The sequence below is a fragment of the Sus scrofa genome, chromosome X (assembly GCF_000003025.6).
Source record: "Sus scrofa isolate TJ Tabasco breed Duroc chromosome X, Sscrofa11.1, whole genome shotgun sequence".
NCBI classification, from domain to species: domain Eukaryota; kingdom Metazoa; phylum Chordata; class Mammalia; order Artiodactyla; family Suidae; genus Sus; species Sus scrofa.
Window position 1 is genome coordinate 33,512,198 of NC_010461.5, and position 20,699 is coordinate 33,532,896.

Consider the following 20,699-nt stretch of genomic DNA (forward strand, 5'->3'; position numbering starts at 1 on the left):
GATGATGCGAGGTATGAAGTACAGTAAGGCTAAATGTACGATTTCGTTGGTACTGATAAAGGCACAGAGACAGTAAGTGTTTTTAAGAGCAACTGAAATTTGGGTAGCAATTTGAATGCTCACAGAGGAGGACGTCCTTTAGGAGAATAGTGCTGCTCAGCTAAGGAGCGACCCAAGGCTGAGAGCCCTGCAATGACAGTGACAGCGGGCAGGCGTGGAAAGACGGGGTCTTCAGGAATTTGAAGCCGAAAGGAGGAGGCAACCCAAGAGGCAAAGACAGGTGGCTAATAAAAGGGACATTTAAGTTGAAAGCCAGGACAGAATTGTTGCTGAGCAACCAGACAGAAAACGAGGAGATGGTGGTGAGCTGATGTGTTGCATACTCTGCGTTACTGTATCTTTCCACCCCCTGGGCTCATGAACGTCAGTTCCTCTATTGTAGACTTTTGTCCATGTCTGTCTCCAGCACTGGGCAGTAAGTTTCCTGCAGGGAGAAAATGTGTTCCGGGCTTTCTAGAATTTTCCCTACAATGCCTAATGCAGGGCCTCCCTGGAATACCAGCTCAGTAATGTTAATGGGCAGAATTAGTTAACGACTTCCTTTTCCTCTTCATGTAATTATTTTTCCAAATCCAATGCTGGATTTGAAGAGGCCAAACCCTGGACTATATCTTGCCATTCTAATGTTGGGTAAATCAGAGGGGCGAGTTCTGACTTAAGAAGTCGTCAGTTATTTCAAAAGGAATTGGCGAGTCTAATAACAGATATCAGGTAGGAACATTTGATGTATGAGTCTTCAAAGAAAGGCCAACCCCCCAGAGATTGTTCCTTGATCCCAGATTCATTCAGTCAGGCCAAGGCTGAACTTTAGGTGAGGTTTTGTTTGTTGGTTGGTTGGTTGGCTTTTTTGTTTTGTTTTGTTTTTTTGGTTACTCTGACTAGTACTTGTCTTATGGAGATCTGCCATTTTGGAAAGTTGGCTTCATGAGAATAGAGGTCTTGTCATCTTGTTCACTGTCACATCTCCAGCGTCTAGAACAGGCTTTCCTGGTGTATAGGAAGGGCTTCAGAAATAATTGCAGAAGGAAGGAGAAGAGGGAGGGAGGGGTGAGGAAGGGAAAGGTGGGGGGGGGGGCTCTGCTTTTCACACCAGTCAGTACACCTGGCATTTACTCTTCAGTTCCCGAAGGCGCCCTCAGGCTCGGTGTTAGGAACCAAGGATCCCAAAATGATGAAATGCCACCGTCTTTCCATCTTATTAGGTAGCAGAGAGAGAGAACACACTAGGTGGCACATACTGTGCCAGTCACGGTTATTTGAGGAGCGTGTCAAAGGCAGCATGTAATCTGCCTTGAGGAAGAGCGGGAAGCAGAGAACGTGGCAGACCTGAACCGAATTCGCATAAACGCAATAATGCTTTTGTAGGCTTGAGACCATTTTCATCTCTGGGGTCCTAAAACTGCCTGTGGGTTGATTGAATAAAATATGGGAGACGGCAAGTCATTGCCATTGCGCCATTCTCTATTCAGGGTCATTTTGATGGTGAGAGTTATTTGGCCCTGGAACTTACTGGACTTTGGTTTCCTTCAGGGACTGCAGAAGGCTCCGGCTAGTCTGTCATGCAGCTGCTTGTCACAGAATTGTGGCTTTATAGGCACAGTCTAAATGACACAAATTAAAGACCCATTGTCTGGGCGAGACCCGTGCCTTACAGCAGGACTAACAGCTCTGTTAAGCACGATCATTGCTTAGGAGCAGCCTTTGTTCTTTTCTGAGCCATTTCTTGTTCCTGTGACAAGGGTGAAAAACAGCTGTAAGGTGGTCTTTGCCTGGTATAAAAGCCTGTATCGATAAAGATGTGTATTTCCCATCAAAACAGCACGTTTTCTGAAGAGGGGAGAAAAACTTGACAACAAAGAATCAGTGGTTTTAAAAAAAAAAAAAAGATATTGAGAGGCTCCAGCACCACCCCAGGTTGGGGATGGAAGGGGGGAGGGGGCGGAGGAGGGGACATTTTTAAAAACGAAGGGAAACAAGTTACGGCGGGCTAAGGTTATTTACAAATCGGAAAGGGGTTTGGGAGAATATGCTGATGGACTTTTTCAGCAAGAAAATCCAGTGTCTGAGGAATAATGAGGATCCTGGCTTGACTTGTGCTTCTTGACTTCCTCACTCAGGTGTTGACGCCAGCACAGATCAAATCAATTTGCCAGGCGATTCTGGACTCCGGGAAGCAGTATGCCATGAAAAAGAGGAAACCATTCCCTCTGATGTATTCTTACTATGGAACCGAATACTTGGGTGAGTGAACGCCTTGGCAGAGGCCTGGGGGATGAAGGGAGTCTCTGGTATCAGTGGCGGCTAAAGATTGGGAGATTTTGCTTTTGACGTCAGTCGTCACTATTGCTTTCTCTGGGAGCACTTTAAAAGGCCATTTAAAACCAAATGTTGATAGATACTACAAATCACAATTCCATATGTCTTCAGAGTCTCCCTTTCAGAAATGGAGCTATTTTAACAATGAGTTTCACTAAAGACTAAAATCCGTATTCTAAGAGTTCCCACTGTGGCACAGTGGGTTAAGAATCCAATTGCAGCAGCTTGGGTCACTGCCGAGGTGCGGGTTCGGTCCCCAGCACAGTGGGTTAAAGGATCAGGCATTGCCGCAGCTGTGACCTATGCCACAGCTGTGGCTTGGATTCAACCCCTGGTCCGAGAATTTACATACGCCACGGGTGTGGCCATAAAAAAATAAATAAAAAATAAAATCCTTATTCTAGATTGTGAATTCATTGGCTTCATTTTGCTGAAAGTTTGTGAGCTGCTTCTGCACTCACTGCCAGTATAACTCTCCTTATAACTCTGCACAGGGAAACGGGGAAACAGGCTTCAGCCAGCGACATTTTCAGATTTTGAATATCAGTGGCTTAATAACAGAATCTAAATCACAATGGCTACTTTTCTTTTTTTTTTCTTTTTTTTTTTGGCCATGCCCAAGGCATGCAGAAGTTCCCAGGCCAGTGATCAAACCTGCACCACAGCCGTGACCCGAGCCATAGTAGTACCTGTGCCAGATCCTTAACCACTAGGCCACCAGGGAACTCCCACAAGGGCTACTTTTGAGACACAAGGCATGTGACGGGAAAGTTAGTTACTCCCCTTTGGAATCCCTCCATGGCGCCCCATCACTCCGTGCAAGCATGACTTGCAAGGCCCTTTGTTGCTCGCCTGCCTCCTTCTCCAAACTCAGGCTTTCTCTCTACCTTCCCTGGTTCTGTCCGGCTTAGTGCCCAGCAAGCAAAGTGTTCTCATGCTTTTGCAACCTTTGTGCCTGTTCCTTTTGCCTAGCTTGCCTGGCTTCCCCCCACCCCTTCATCAATTGGGAATACTTACAGCCAGTCTTCGAGGCTGCTCAAATATCATTAGATCTGTTTAAGAAACTTTGTGTTTAGGGAGAAACGATTTCTTGAACTCTCTGGAAAACATTCAGGTTTCCCCGGAAGCAAAACAGATGAGGGTCAGGTGACCCCGCCACACTTCTACTGGAACCCTTATCACCTCACACTGTAATGAGTGGCTTACCTGTCCAATCACCTTAGCAGGCCCCATGCACCTTCAGGATAAGGAGTTTCTCTCATCTATTTTTATGATCCCTGGACCTTTACCAAGAGCCTGTACATAATGAGGGTACCCGAGTGAATGAATGAATGAATGGCTGATGAACAAGTTCAGCAATGAGCTTATAGACTAGCAGTTCTCCGAGAGTTTTCTCCAAGAACCTTTAAGCTCCTGTCCACGTGTCCCTAGAGTCAGGTCTCATGACAAGGGTTTACGTGTAAGTGGTTTATTTGGGAGGTGATCCCAGAAAGTGCTGAGAGAGGAATGAGGACGGGAGACAGGATAGAGAAAGAAGTTAATAGAGAGTTAATAAAGAGCAGCTGTAGATAACTGAGGCTCAGGTCCACCCGGGACTCTTCAAGTCTGTATAGGACATGCTTCAGAACTGTCCCGCCCAAGGGAGGAGAAAGTGGGATCATTCATCCACCAGCTCCCTGCTTCATGGATTGAAGGCTCCTCCCAGAGCTGGTACTTGCCTAGGATTTCAGCCCGGCCCTTGTGGGCTGAGCACACACACCCCTGTGGCCAGAGAAAGCTTCAGGATGACGGTGTCTGCTGGAGTTCCCTAATAGACCGTCTTCCTTTCATTTTCTCATTTTTCTTAGAGAAATGAACATTCTAGCCATTTACGTACACCTATAGCATCAACCAGATTTCTATCTCCCATCTAAATATTTTTCTGGAAAGCAAAACATTTTTCGGAGTGCCCGTCGTGGCTCAGTGGTTAACGAAACCAACTAGTATCCATGAGGATGTGGGTTCTATCCCTGGCCGCGCTCCGTGAGTGAAGGATCCGGCGTTGCCGTGAGCTGGGGTGTAGGTCACAGACGTGGTTCAGATCCCGAGTTGCTGTGGCTGTGGTGTAAGCTGGCAGCTACAGCTCCGATTTGGCCCCTAGCCTGGGAACCTCCATGTGCCACGGGCCCAGCCCTAAAAAAGACAAAAGTTTTTTTTTTTAATTTTTTTTCTAATAATTTAAAATCCAGCAGAAGAAAGGTACCTACAAGTTTCCTGGGCAAATTTCAGGAATAGAATTTTTGACTAGATACAACTAGAAGGCTAGTTCCGTGGAGTCAAGAGTTCCGAATGCAAGGAGAAGGCTTCACAATTACAGAAATCGAGTTTAAAAGGAAGCCCTCAGAATATCTGGACCCCAGCACCACCCACCAATCAGCATTCTACTCATAGAGAGGAACGAAGATTAAGGAGCCAAGACTCCTCCAGGGGCCAAGCTGGTCTTTAACTTTGTGGAGCTAACGCCTTCTCCAAAGGCAGGCAAGGCCTTTGCTAGTGCAGTAGCCCTTGCCAGAACTCCTAGGAATTCTCCAAGACTTTCTTCAGATGATTCTACCTGTGTGGAACCTTGGGCGCCCCTCCGCCCTGAGGCCCTCTTGAGCTCACCTTCCTGAGTTTTCTTTTACCTTCCAGTATGTATCTCTGATACAGCGTTTTTCACTTCATGTTCGAATTATTTATGAACAAGCCTGGCTTTCTCACTGGACCGGATGGGGAGGTCCTCCAAGGTATGGACCAAGCCATAGTCACCTCTGTATCTACAAAGCTTGGAGAATGTTCACTACACAGCGCTACATGTGAAGGCGTATGTAAATTAATGCCATTGACCAGCGTTTAGCTTTAGAGGAGAAGGCATTTAATCTATTTGGCTCACTCACCTGTCTTCAGTACCCCAACCAGTTATCTGGGACAAGGCAGGTGCTAACTCTCAAATGTTAATGAATGAATGTGTAGGATACTAAAAAAATTATTTTCAAGCACTTTAGGAACATGTTCATAAAAGCTACTGATTTTTTTTTTTGCCCCCAAAGTTTAAAAAATATATGTGTATATATATATTTTTTTCTCTAAAATGGCAATCAGATATGTAACTGGGTCACCATGCTGTACAGTAGAAAAAAAAATTGTATTGGGGAAAGAATTAAAAAAATAAATAAAATAAAATAGCGGTCAGTCACTCAACTCTCTAATTTAAAAGGATAAGTAGTCCATATTTTAGGCTTTGTGGGCCACCTGTCACAAATACAACTCTGCCATTGTAGCACAAAAGCAGTCCTTAGACAATACACAAGCACATGAGCATGCTTGTGTTTCAATAAAACTTTATTTACCAAAACAGGCAGTGGGCAGGATTTGGCCTGCAGGCTGTAGTTTGCCGACCCCTGCTCTGAGGTATGTTCCCCAGAAGCCTAGTTCCTAGGCAACTCAATTATCCTATTACTATGCGTACTTTCAGGTAATATTGCCATTCTTTTTTTTTTTAAACTGTGATTGTCTTTTCACTAAATTAAACTGGTTCTCCTTCCAATTGTGTGAATTAATGATGCTTTGCTTGTCTCTACAGGAGCAGCTCATGGCCTGTCGTCCATTCTCCAGATGCTTCTTTCTTACCATGAGCACCTCAAGCCCTCAGATCAGGAGCTGGTGTGGCAGAGTGTGGACTACCTGATGGAGCAGGAACAGAACTGCAACTGGCCGCCTGAGCTCGGCGAGGCCATCGAGAGGGAGAACGAGCTGGTACACTGGTGCCACGGCGCCCCAGGTCTCACTCACATTATTATCTGAAGCCATTGCCTTTCATCGGCCTTAGCCAAAGACAGGTGCCCTTTCCGAGCAGTGCCGGTATTTCCCACCTTATGCCATTACCAGGGGAGATAAGGTCAAGATGAAACTTTTTGAAGCCCCCGAAGTCTCCATCTGTAAAGCATCCCTAACAATGATCCTGTGTTATGACAAAATATGTATATCCACAGTGTGTTAAGCATCTGACTGCAATGGCTCAGGTTGCTGCAGAGGCACAGGTTCGATCCCGGCTTGGCTTAGTGGGTTAAAGGATCCAGCATTGCTGCAGCCATATATATATATATATGTATATATATATATGTATGTATATATGAGATCTGCATCTATTTAGATACAAATTAAATTGACACTGTCCCATAAAATATATGAGCCACATAGGAAATTAAATTTTTAGTAGCCCTCTTCAAAACATAGAAAGAAACAGAGGAAGGTAATTGCCATAACAGATCTAACCCAATCTATCCCAAATATTATTTCAACATGCATCCAATTTAAAAATTGAGTGATTTCACATGTTTTCAATATTAAGTCTCTGAACCCCCTTGTATATGTTACACCTGCGTCCCATCTCAGTGCAGACTAGCCACTTTGCAGGTGCTCGGTAGCTGCACTGGACAGTGCAGCTCTGGAGGCTGGCAGTTCCGAATGTGGTCCCTGGACCAGTGGTAGGGGCAGCCTGGGAACGTGTTAGAAATGCAGACGCTCGGGCCCCACCCCGCCCCACTGAATAAATCTGCCTTGTGACCCCTATGTGATTCGTATGCACATCAAGGTTGAAGTTGGACTGTTGTATAATTCTTCTTCAAATGAGGGTTTCCATCACTAGCTCATAAAAAGTCTAAAGAAATGAGAAGCCATCTGTAGTGAACTCTCTGGAATTGAGCCTAGAAGCTTATCAGACCCCATCTTTTCCTTAAAAAAAAAATCCCATTATATTTCTAATTAGGCCTTAGAGAAGGGGCAATTCAAAAGAAGTTAAACTCAAACAATTGACGTTGGTCGATGGGGCAAGTGAGAGACTTTAAATACCAAAATAGCATGCGAATTTTTGATTAGGAGTGTGTTTAATTTTCAAAGCTGTGCTTCAATGCTGTGAGTACAGCTCTACAATATATTTGATCTCCCTTTGGTTTGTTACCTGATTTTTATTACTTCCTTTTCCCTCCGTGCCTAATTAATGTTCTTTAATCCACCTGTAATTTGATTTTTTTTTCTTAGTACAGTTTGAGGTGATGCATAATATAAGTCTTAGTCCACTGGCCATTTCTGCTCTGCCTGCTACCTTTACTTAAGAAAGGACATCAAAGGCTCCTGTGTGTACTTGTACCAGCTCCAGACATTGTGCATTATATCCAGGCTAATTCCCGCCAGCAATCATTTCAGCCCTTTTTTTTTTTTCTTGCTTTGAACTTTTTGAAGAAAAACAACAGTTATTTACCTTCTGGAAATGCTCTGTCTTCATGTTATGCCCCACCCTCTCATTTCCCACTCCCTTTAATCATTTTCAGTGATGGTCTTTGCATATCTTCCAAACACCCCAGGATCCTTGAATTTTGGAGATGTCCCAACTTAAATACAGAACATTTTAAGAGGATTTAATGTACAGTAAAAGCCCTGTAAAGAATGGGAAGATAATCCACTCAAACGAATGGCTGGGTCAGTTAATTGATGTGGGTGTCTTGAAGAGCAGTTTTTCCATTCTTTTTGTATATCACATCCCTATATCTGTCTTTGTAAATCAGGTACCATAATAGTACAGCGTTGGATCATCGCCTTGGGGGCTTTATTTATCCTCATATTTCATGCGTGTTTGGTATCTTGGTAAGATGAAACATATGGCGCAAAGCAAAATCATTCAACTCACGTATTCACTGGCCTACCAAAAATAAACCAATTCACAAATGGATGCAGAACCAAATGGAGCCCATTATGTCTGCCAACCTGCACTTCCATCTCAAGGGTATTGGTCTTCCTTTTAAGAGAAAGGCTAAAAATAGCATCGAGAGGGATTATAAATCTGATAAGTGCAGGTCAAAGACCATCCAGATTCCTCTGAGGTTGGCAACAGGCAGCTCTCCCCAATTCTAAAATGGGAGTTGACCTAGAAAAATAATTTTCCCTGGTTTAAGGAAAATGGCTTTTGTTTTTTGGTTTTTTGTTTTGTTTTGTTTTGAGAGTAGATTTATGAACAGTGCAGATGGTTTGGGAAAGCAGACCGATTCCGTGATTAAAAACCTGCCAGAGATAATCCACAATGTGGAACTTCATCAATGATGCCTTTCCTCCCTCTGTAATTGTTTCCTATTGACTTTCCTTCAGCCCACCTCTCCAGGTGACAGGCTTCGTTATCACTTATACAGTGTGGACATGCTTCTGGACTCGAATAGCTCTGGGTTCTAATTGTATTCCAACACTAACCAGCGAAGTGACCTTGAGAAAGCCACTGTTCTCATGTGCCTTTGTTTCTTCACCTGTGAAGTGAGACACTGAGATGGAGCAGTGAACCTCCGTCGTTTTATCACCACAGACCCCTTTTAACCGGGGGCCCTTGCCCTTCCTAAGGGATGTGTTCCAAAAGATGTGCAGACACCCGCATGTATAAATACCCAGTGCGGCCTGGAGTTTTCCTCACTAGATGCAAGGAGGTGGAGCAGGCAGAGTCACCTGATCCGTCCCTAGCCTTAATGATTCTGAAATACCGGATGAAAGTCATTTACAAAATCATTCAAACAAGTGCGGTGGCTAAAATAAACTCTAGGTCGCCTTATGTTACATCATTACTGCGGTCACACTGACAGTACATTTCCTTTACTCGGTGTGAAACACAGGTGCGGCTGTGTTTGTTTTGTTTTGTTTTTTTAAAATCATTTCCCAAGGGCTCCTGGGTAGGTGATTTTGAATAGAGAACAGCAAGGGCTCATGCAGCGCAGGTGTCCTCGGTCGCTAAGGCTTGTAGCACACACCCTAGAGCGCGTGCTTCAGTGAAATCACAGATCCCAGAATGGACCTGCATGCAGATTGTCCGGGTGCTGAAACCATACGTGCCGGGTCTGGCTGTCACGAGGCTCAGCTGCGTGGCATGCTTTCAAAGATTTAGCCTCCCGAACCATGTTTAAGGAATCATTTCTTTTCCCAGTTGTTTTTGGCAAAGGCATATATCGTTGCTGCCTCGGCGTTTCCTATCAGTGCACAAGAATCAGTGTTTCCATGACGAAATGACACCATTCCTATCAAAAAGCAAAGAAATCCAGCATTCTTTCCTTTTCGATTAAGCTGCCTTGCTGTAGATTTCATTAGGTCGGGCGAGGAGACCAAAGGTTTAGGAGTTTTTCAGGGTCCCTTCCGCGTATCCTTCTGTGACCCACCCAGGCTGCAGGAAGAGGCACTTTCTCTCTGGCCGGAACCAGAGAATCAATACCTATTGAGCCGCCTGAGCTAATGGCCTCATTTAGCAGTTGGACCATATCAGCCCGTCTTCCTTCCACGTCTCTCATCTCTGCCTCAGCATCAGCCTGTGCCAGGGTGAGAAATGGGACATAGAGGGTCAGCAGACATTTGTGGAGGCCTCGCCATGTGTCACATGCCGTGCCATAGATAGGGGAGAAAAAATGAACAAGACGGTACCTCCCTTGGGTAGTTGGCACTGTGCAAGGTGCAGCAGACATGGCAACAGGTAATCTTAACAGCCTCACAGATTTAGGAACAAACTAGTGGTTGCCAGTGGGGAGACGGAAGGGAGAAAGGACAACCGACGGGCATGGGGTTAAGAGATGCAAACTAGTATGTGTAAGGTGGGTAGACCATAAGGATATATTGTACAGCACAGGAAATTATAGTCATTATAATAATGTTGAATGGAGTTGAGTCTGTACAAATCCTAAATCACTATGCCATGCCCTTGAACATAATATCGTAAATCAAATATACTTGAGTTAAACATTATTTATATCCCAAAATGGATCATTTTAATACGATACTGTTTAAGTGCTAAGGTTTGTATAAGGAATCATGGGAGGTCAGAGGAGGGATTTCTGGTCCTCCTCCGGGTTCCGGGAAGGCCCCCTGGAGGAGGTGATGCCTTCTAAGTTGTTGGCCAGACTAAGAAGGGTGGCAGGTTTGTTCCAAGGCAAGTCAGAGGCACGGAACCACATGGGGACGGAGGGCGAAGCACAGGGTGGTTTGGTTTTACTGAAGCGGGAAGCTTCACGTAGGGAATGGGGGAGAAGTGGCACTTGGACAGCGTAGGAGCTGGGTTGCAAAGGGCTCTCTGTCTCTCCTGGAGGCTCCTCTCACCCAGATTCCGGAGGTGAAGGGATGGGGAGGGAGGCTAAGAAGCACAGCTGACACCACCGAGTTGGTCTGTCTTGAGGCAGAGGGCGCTGACCCTTCGTACGTCTGTGTTAGTCCGTCATTGGCTGAAATCTGCTGGGGGGGGGGGGGGGGGGCGGGTGCTGAGCCTCCCCTTTGGTTGAGGGCAAAGCTCCCAAGAAGAGGGCAGCTGTGAACTTTGTGAGCATCCAACTCTCAGCACCTGGGAAGTGGGGCGCCTGCCTGTAAAGTCAAAGGGATCCAGCAGAACACCCCGCACTTCGGGTTCACCTGGCCCCTTCCTCCTCCTCCTCCTTGTCGGTACCCAGGCTGGATGGTGTCACTCCCCTCGTAGGCCTTTCCTACTTCCAGGCGTGGGTTGGAACCTTCCTGTGTGCTTCCAAAAGCTCTCTCTTTCCCCTCCCGTAACCTAATGAATGCCCCAGGTTAGATTGTACATGCTGTGAAGTCAGGGGCCTTTTAAAACCTTAGCATGTATTACTGTTCTAGCATATAGTAGGTGCTCAGTTAATATCTAAACAGCCACTAATCCTGGGAGCTATCTCTTTCATCTGCTTCTTTACCAGCCTTCTGCCAACAGGATCAGCTAATGGCTACCCCATTGCTCTTCTTTAGGTCTTGGTTGACCCCACAGTGGGACATATTGCCTATGATACTAACTGCATCATTAAAATGAAAACCAGGAGTTCCCTGGTGGCTCCATGGGTTAAGGATCCAGTGTTGTCACTCCTGTGGCTCTGGTTACTGCTATGGCACAGGTTCGATCCCGGCCTGAGAATATCTGTAGGCCTCAGGCATGGCCAAACCCCCCGCCCCCGAATAAATAAATGAATAACAATTCACAATAAAACACTCCCACTGGTTCCCTGCGTCCACGAATACAGTCCAAGTTGCCCAACTGCCCTTGTAAAACTATCCAAGCCATCCGAAATGTGAACCCATCCAGCCCATCGTCCTGTTGGTTAGAACCCTGCCCCACTGGTCTTCACAAGGCTTGATTGTCATGGCTTAGAATCTTTGCCCTGCTGATTCTGATTTCTGGAATTCCCTCTCCGTCTCTCCTTGGGCCTGAGTTTCCTAGGCATCCTACACAGTCCTGAAGAAAGCCCTCTTTCGCCCAAGGCTCCCCCTCATGGATCTCCCTCAGGGATCTTCCACTTTTCTGATTCCCCTGGTATTACTGACAGTACCCTTCGTTTTATGCCCCCACAGCATCACGAACTACATGTCCTGTTGTGTGTCGGTCACATGGACATAGTTTGCTCTCCCTTTCTAGACAGTGCCTTCCTGAAGGGCAGGAAGCGTGTTTAGCATTTGTCTTATTTCACCCAGAGCCAGAACTGGCTACATAATTTAGGGGACCTCGTACAAATGAAAAATGCAGACCCCTCGTTAAAAAATGATTGAGAATTTCAAGAGGGAGTTCCCATCGTGCCTCAGCAGAAAGGAATCCGACTAGTATCCATGAGGATTCAGGTTCAATCCCTGGCCTCGCTCAGTTTGGGTCAGGGATCCGGCTTTGCTGTGAGCTGTGCTGTAGGTTGCAGATGCAGCTTAGGTCTGGTGTTGCTGTGGCTCTGACCTAGGCCGGCACCTGTAGTTCTAATTCGGCCTCTAACTTGGGAACTTCCATATGCTGTGGGTGCAGCCCTAAAAAAAGGCAAAAAAAAAAAAAAATTTCAAGAGGGAAGGAGCAAAGCGTTCAAATCCAGCGTGGGAGCCTTCTAGAGACCCTTGTGAGACCACACAGTTCATATGCCCGTGAAGCTGGTCCTGCCTAGTGCTTTGCATATAGTAGATCATTAGCGAATGCATTCAAGTACATGGATACAATGAATGAACAAATGTATAATTAAATTAAATAAGTCCAGTCCTTTTAAAATCATTCATTAGTTTGCGGGACAAACTTTGTTCCTAAAACTACAGGAGGGCAGTACCATAGTGTCCAGGTCAGTGGTACCAGCTGAGGAGAGCCCGTTGTTATGTGTTCATGGGGGGGGAGGTTAAAGGATAAATTTTAAAAGAGAATCAAATCATGACTCTCATACAAATCCAAAGCAAACCTATGTCAGCTATTTCATTTAGCTCATAAATGAATGAGGGAACCAGAAATGTATCACAACTGGTTCAAAGGAAAATCCAAAGAGCAGACATATTTATAGACCATGAAGAACACTGACATGGGAGTTCCCATCGTGGCGCAGTGGTTAACGAGTCCGACTAGGAACCATGAGGTTGTGGGTTCGATCTCTGGCCTCGCTCAGTGGATTAAGGATCGGGCGTTGCCGTGAGCTGTGGGGTAGGTCGCAGATGAGGCTTGCATCTGGCATTGCTGTGGCTCTGGTGCAGGCCGGCAGCTACAGCTCCGATTCAACCCCTAGCCTGGGAACCTCCATGTGCCACGGGTGTGGCCCTAAGAAAAAAAGACAAAAGACAAAAGACAAAAAAAAAAAAAAAAAAAAAACTAACATGACTTGCTTAATAGATGCAAAACTAGCTCCTTCCACGAAGGCTGAGGGAAGTCAATTCAGCGTCTGCCAGACAGTGTGTGAGTGTCCAGAGACAGGGGTTATTGACATTACTGTCACTTTTCTACCCGGTAATTTCTGTCTCTGCAGAGCTGTAAAACAGCCTCGGCAAAGGCAAATGCAGAGATAACCCTCCTGAATGAGCTAGTCCGAATATCTCCTCCATTCCAGTCTCGCCCACTTTCGGTCGGAGAAGCGTAGGCCATGCGAGGAGCGAGACGGACCGGGTTGTTGCTAACCTCCTTTCGGAACAGGAGCACCTGGAGCTTGGGGACATCGTTTCTATTAATAGCTGTCACTTCTCTTGTTTTGGTTCCTGCCTGTGTAATTGCGACTGCCTCTGTTGCGGGGTTTTGAAGGAACTGTTCTTTCCTTGGAACAGTCGAGGTGGGAAGGACTCCCTTGACAGCTGAAGCAGGAGTCCTGAAGCGGGTGGTTTAGGATCATTGTTGTTTCTGGAAGGACTCCCGGTTTAGCTCCTAAGAAAAGGTGTAGCGTTATAAGCACTTCGACGTTGCAAATTCTGCACATCTGTGGGGGGAATGGGCCAACTGGATAAACATTCAGCCATTCCAAATAGCCAGATATGCATAATGTCTAACAGGGTCTGTACCATTAAATATTAACCAATTTGTGAATTATGGATCTCATCAAGCTATTTCCTTAGGGCTCTTTGTCTCAGGGCCCATATCACGATACAGTTCAAACAACTGAAACTAAGTCTCACAGGTAACATAAGACTCCCTTGGAGAAGGTTCTATAGCCTTGCTACTCAGAATGTGGTCCCCGGAAGGGCAGTTGTTAGACACGCAGTATTTCTGGCCCTCCCTCAGACCCATTAGCTTAGAAAGGATCTTTGATCAATAAACTGGTGATTTGTGAGCCTTTTCCAGTTTGAGAAGGTGTTCTGTTCTATGGTATGAAGACCTGAAAATCACCTGTAATATCTTTGATGTTTTCACAGGAATTGCCTACCTGTTTGCCAAAGCTTATCTGGTTTCCAAGAAACCGCAGTACCTGGACACATGTATCCGGTGTGGGGAACTCACGTGGCAGAAGGGCCTGCTAAAGAAGGGGCCAGGGATTTGCCATGGGGTAGCTGGCAGTGCCTACGTCTTCCTGCTGCTGTACCGGCTCACAGGAAACTCTAAATACATCTACCGAGCCCAAAGGTCAGCCCTTCTTTATATGTTGTTGTTGTTTTTTTTTCCCCTAAATGTTACTCTGATTAATGTTCTGAATAGGTAATAGACTCACAAAGTTTAAAAAGTGTCAAAATAAGTATATCCATGGTACAGTGTAGCAACATAGTTCACCTCCCGGGAGACAACCAGTGTGACCAGTTTCTTAGTTATCTTCTCAGATATACATGTATATCAGAATATATGTATATATATAATTTTGCCCCTCTTTTTATACAAATGGTAGCACTTTGCTATCTTAGGGATCACGCTAAATCAGTACACTAAAATGAAAATGTTTTCATTGTTGTCTAATATTTATTTTTTTAACCCTTTTTTTTATGGCCACACCCGTGGCATATGGATGTTCCCAGGCCAGGGACTGAATCTGAGCACGGCTGCAACCTACGCCACAACTGCAGCAATGCTGGATCCTTTAACCCACTGCTCTGGGCTGGGGAATCCCCTGAGCCGCTGCAGTCGGATTCTTAACCCACTGTGCCACAGTGGGACCTCTGTAATAGTCATTTTTCTTGCTGCACAGTATTACATCTTATGAATGAGCCATAATTTCTTGAACCAGCCCCATATGGAGGGCCATTTGGATTCTTTCCAATATTTTGCATCACCAGGGTGCTATGGTGAATAACCTTGTACATATATCATTCTGCACATGGGGACGGGTATGTCTGAAAGGAAATCCCTAGACGTGGAATTGCTGGGCCAACGGGTATGTATTTTTGTGATTTTTTTTTTTTTAATCGTGGTAAGAACATAATATGAGATCTTTGGCCATATTTTAAAGTGTACAGTAACATATTGTTAGCTCTAGGCACAGTGTTGTACAGCAGATCTGGAGAACGTATTCACCTCGCATAGCAGAAACTTTACACCCATCAGCAAAGACTCCCCATCCCCTGCCCCCCACTAACCCCTGGCAACCGTCATTCTGTTCTCTGCTTCTTTGAGTCTGACTGTTGTCGATTCCTCATGTAAGGGTTATCATGGAGTATTTGTCTTTTTGTGACTGGCTTATTTCACTTAGCATAACGTTCTCGTTTATCATTTAGAAGAGTGCCTGGCCACAGTAACTGTAACGGAAGGGTTCGTTTTTATTATTACTAAAAATTTGCGTTATATCATTCCAGACATTTCTCTTTGCATAAATGTATGTTCATATATCTATGTGTGTATATATGTATCGTATGTATACATTAATAAGATCCTCCGATTGCATATCTATAACAGTACTTTACATACTGTTTGCAGCTTTTAATTTTTAATGAACAATTGTTAAGGGACATCGTTTCGGTTTGTGTAGATCTAGTTCATTGTTTTAATGACTATATAGTTATTTACTATGGTTGTGCTTAACCAGCCTTTAAGTGATGGACTCTTGGTACATGTGTGGTCTTTACTAATACAAAGAGAATTTTCCACACATCCAACACATAGCTTTCTCTGCACTGATAAATTGAAGTCTTTAAATCCAGAAGTGGAGTTCCCGTCGTGGCTCAGTGGTTAACGAATCCGACTAGGAACCATGAGGTTGTGGGTTCGCTCCTGCCTGGGGTTAAGGATCCGGCGTTGCCGTGAGCTGTGGTGTAGGTTGCAGACACGGCTCGGATCCCGTGTTGCTGTGGCTCTGGTGTAGGCTTGGCAGCCACAGGTCCAATTAGACCCCTAGCCTGGGAACCTCCATATGCCGCAGGTGCGGCCCTAGGAAAAGGCAAAAAGACAAAAAACAAAACAAAACAAAACAAAAAACCCAGAGGGATTTCTAAACTATCTTTATCTTTCGCCCATTTATTCCATTGTGATGCTCATTTTGAGGACTGTAGTGTTTGGCAATATATACTGTAAATATTTTCCTACTTTGCCATTTCTCTTTCAACTTAGTTCATGGTCTCTTGCCAGACCAAAATGTTAAGTATTTGTCTTGACGAAGTTGGCAAACTTCCAAGATTTACAGATTTTTGTGTTATACTTTCGAAGACCTTTCCTACTCTGAGATTATAAAAATATTAACTTACCTTGTTTTTTAGTATTTTATGATTTTTTTAAGTTTTAAAATAAATATATCCCCTTTTGCCCAATGCTCCCACCCATGTAAAAGTTATCTTAACTTTTATTTATGTATTTATTTATTTATTTAGTTTTTTGTCTTTTTAAGCCCACACTGGTGGCATATGAGGTTCCCAGGCTAGGGGTCAAATCGGAGCTGTAGCTGCCAGCCTGTGCCACAGCCACAGCAATGCGGGATCCGAGCCGCGTCTGTAGCCGTCACCACAGCTCACAGCACCGCTGGATCCTTAACCCACTGAGCGAGGCCAGGGATGGAATCTACATCCTCATAGATATTAATCGGATTTGTTTCCACTGTGCCACGACAGGAACTCCTATCTTTGTGCTTTTTAACGAAAAAATATTACTTTACCATAACGTCTGTTGACCATTTACCCCCAATGATTTAAAATTCCAATTTTATCACAAACTGAATTTATATAAATGTATGGGTTTGATTCTGGTCTGTCTATATCTCATCATTCATTTATTTCTAATTTTTCTTAGCTGGTCTCTTTCATTTATTCTTCCAGTTGTATTTTAGAAGCAATTTTTCAAAAATTAAAAAAGAATTTTATGGAGGAGTTCCCAGGTGGCCTAGTGGTTAAGGATTTGGCATTGTCGCTGCTGTTGTGCAGGTTCTATCCCTGGCCCAGGAACTTCTGCATGCCACGGGCATGGCCAAAAAAACAAATTCTATAGCCATTTGACTGGAATTTCCATGAATTTATATGTTACTTAGTGACAATTAACATTTTTAGGATATTAAGTTTTTCCATCCAAGCATGGTATGTTTTCCGTTTATTTAAGTTTTTATTTATTTTTTATTTTTTATTTTTGTTGTCTTTTTAAGGACACACCCATGGCATATGGAGGTTCCTCAGGTTAGGGGTCTAATCAGAGCTATAGCTGCCGGCCTACGCCACAGCCACAGCAACGCGGGATCCGAGCCACATCTGCAACCTACACCACAGCTCATGGCAATGCCGGATCCTCAACCCACTGAGCAAGGCCTGGGATCTTTCCACCCACAACCTCATGATTCCTAGTTGGATTTGTTTCCACTGCGCCAGGACAGGAACTTCAAGTTTTTAGAAATGTCATCAGGTAAATTTTGATCTTGTGAAGAAGGACTTGTATGTTCCTTGTTAATTTTTTCCCTGTGTATTTTACATTTCCAGGTTCGTTAGTGGAATCTTTTCCTCCATACAGTTTCAGGTCATTTATCACTGGCACCTAGGAAGGCTTTTAAAAACATACATATTGTTGCAGTTTAGCAAAATCTAGACACACTTCTCTCATATAGAATTATAATTTCGGTACTTCCTTTCTCAACTATATACTCTTGTTTTCGCTTGTTTCCTTATTGCATGGGTCAGAATCCCCATAACAATGTTCCGTAATAAGGGAGCCAGTAGTCATCCTCGCCTTTATGGTGATTTTATTGAGGAATGCTTCTATGATTCACCGTGATCTTTTAAATCTGCTTCTTATAATATGTATCATGTCAGATTATGACACTCCTCTGCCCAGAATAATCTGATGACTTCCTATATGACTCAGGGTAAAAGCCAAAGCCTGTTCTCCAAACAAAAGGCACAACAGGCTCTTCCCTGTCTGACATCTTGCCCTACTTGTCTTCCTCCTGGTTCTTTGCACCACAGTGGCTTCTTTGTGATTGGGTTAAGGTGCCGGGGTACGATCTACCTCAAGGCCAATGATGTCCACTTTCTCCCAACTCTCTCACTTCATTCATTCCGTCCAGCACTCAAATGTCATTTTCTCAAGAGTTGTGGCACAGTCAAGAATCTGACTGCAGCAGCTCAGAGGTACAGGTTCGATCCCCAACTAGCACAGTGAGTTAAAGGATCCAGCGTTGCCGCAGCTGCAGCATAGGTCGCAGCTGCAGCTTGGATTCTGTCCCTGGCCCAAGAACTTCCATATGCTGTAGGTCAGGTCATTTAGGAAAAAAAAAGTCACTTTCTCAGAGAGGCCTTCCCAAGCCAATGTATCTAATCTTCAATCTTTAAAAAAAAAAAAAAACAACTGTAAAATACCCTTTATGATCATTGCATGCATGCACTGAAGGAAAAATACTGAGTCCCGTATTTGTTGCTCTATTGTTTAGGGATTCTGAAAACATATTTTGATTCATGGTTCCCTAATCTATTTAGGTTGCAGCCTGACACTTTATTTCCCAAATATAGAAAAGAAAGTCATTTTGGATCTTATTTAGGCTTATGGGATATCACCTTTGGGATAAATTTTATCAGAGGTTGTCATGCTCTAGAAAGCCTATTAAAAAGAATCAGAGCAACCTCTCTATTTTTCTGGCAGACCAGTCCTAGTTTGCAGAGTCTTAGTTTTAAGGTCTGGGATTACCAGGCCCTTCAGACTAATTTCTCACTTACAGGTAAAGACAGCAAATGTTCGGGTAACATCTGAACATTGTTTGGGCATTGCGCTAAAGTGTTGACTGTGCTGAAATTTCCGTTTCATCATAACTCAGAGTTAAATATGGTGTGGCCCAGATTAGGGAGACTTCCCTAATTTTGACAGTTCCTAGAAGAATAAAGTCAAACAATATGTACCTTCCTGGAATTACTTGGTCCTGTCTATTGCTCTTTTAACATAGAGATGGAATTTATGGTTCCAGAACAATATTTGACAACCTTTTCAGTTCCTTCTATGATTATTTCATTCCAGTTTTCTATCTCTTTTTGGATTAATTTTGGTAGTTAATGTAATTCATCTGAAAGCATCTAGTTCATAGGGATTTTCGAATGTTTGATGTAAAGATGTAACAGAATAGTTCCATAATATTTGAAATTTCCCATGTCCGCGATTACACGCCCTCCTTTCACATTCCTAATGCTTTTCCTTTTTGGCCAGACACACCAGCATCTTGTCTATGTAGTCTCTCCTTTTGAGGAGCTGGCTTTCGGGGGAAGGGGGGTTGTCTTTTATCTTTTTAGGGCCGCACTCACAGCATATGGAGGTTCCCAGGCTAGGGGTCGAATCGGAGCTGTAGCCACTGGCCTACACCACAGCCACAGCAACACCGGATCCGAGCTGCATCTGCGACCTATGCCACAGCTCATGGCAACACCAGATCCTTCACCCACTGAGCGAGGCTAGGGATCGAACCCACAACCTCATGGTTCCTAGTTGGGTTCGTTAACCACTGAGCCACGACGGAACTCCGTTGTTGTTGTTTATTCTTTTGTTTTCCTCTTTTGCTTCCTAATTTATGATTTTCTGCCTTTATTTTGATTTCACGGTGTTCCTTTCCCTTATTTTGTTCTTTCCTACAGTTTTTAGAAGTGCGTAATTAAAATACCTTTCATCTTAATAATCATAACAACTCAGATCAATGAATTTTCCTCTGAGTTCAGAGTGGGTCGTAATTAATAGGTTTTGATACGTAATGTTCTCGGGGTCTGTAATTCTTTTTAGTTCCATAATTGCCATTCTGACTTCTGTTTGACAGAGTTTTTTAGAAAAACGAATTTGCTACTTTTGATTTTGCCCTACTGGGTAGATTTTGGAAGCAATTATTTTCACTTTAATGTGATAACACACTCCATAGGTCACAATACAATGAAACTGTTGCCCTCACACATTGCTAGTACTCTTGTAAATTGCTATATGTCATTTAGAGGTTATTTTGAAAAGCACAATAATGTTTATCATATTTATTTTTAAGTAAATAAAATGTAAGGTACTAAATATTATACAGACCATCATTTCAATAGTATAACAAACAAATCAAGCTCTAGGAGGAAAAAAAGGTCAGAAGAGGGAGCAGAGTTAACTGCGGATTTCTCTGAAAGTGTGGGGAAACGGTTGTCTCTTGGACAAATATTCTGCTGTACTGCATCTGTGTGACAAAATTATATTTACCATGTATCAAATGCTTGCTATTTGCTCAGAGTCTACCATATGGTATCTTTACAGATCTTTAATCTTTTGATCTTTACAGATAATCTTATGCAATTCTGCAACTTCACCATTTTAAAGTCCGGTTAAGAAATTTTCCAAAGGTCATCTAACATGAAATTATCAGAGCCGGGTATAGCAACCCCAAAGCCCTTCCTCTTTTTACTGTACCAGGGCTTCTTCATCTAGGGTTTGTGAACCTACTTGAGAAAAGCATTACATTTCAAGCTGAAATGTACCATTTCTTCCGATTCTGAATTAGCAGTAGCTGTGACTCTGTCACCAGTAGAAGTCATAGCTTTTCTCACGTCATATTACTCTTGTTGCAGGTGAAATGTTTGACTCCCATCACTAATTAGAAATGTCGGCGGTTATCAGACGCACTACTAGATCTTGTTACTTAATGTGTTAATAAAGGATCCATGTATCATTGTATCGCAAA

At 43.8% G+C, this 20,699-nt stretch overlaps 1 protein-coding gene across 1 annotated transcript in view; it reads left to right on the forward strand.

Moving 5' to 3' along the window:
- Positions 1-20,699, forward strand: part of LANCL3 (LanC like 3) — a 116,776-nt gene that overhangs the window by 85,467 nt on the left and 10,610 nt on the right. The window contains exons 2-4 of the mRNA XM_021080614.1: positions 2,178-2,301; positions 5,978-6,175; positions 14,038-14,245. Of these exons, the coding sequence (XP_020936273.1) occupies positions 2,178-2,301; positions 5,978-6,175; positions 14,038-14,245 (530 nt within the window). The remainder of the gene's footprint in view (positions 1-2,177; positions 2,302-5,977; positions 6,176-14,037; positions 14,246-20,699) is intronic.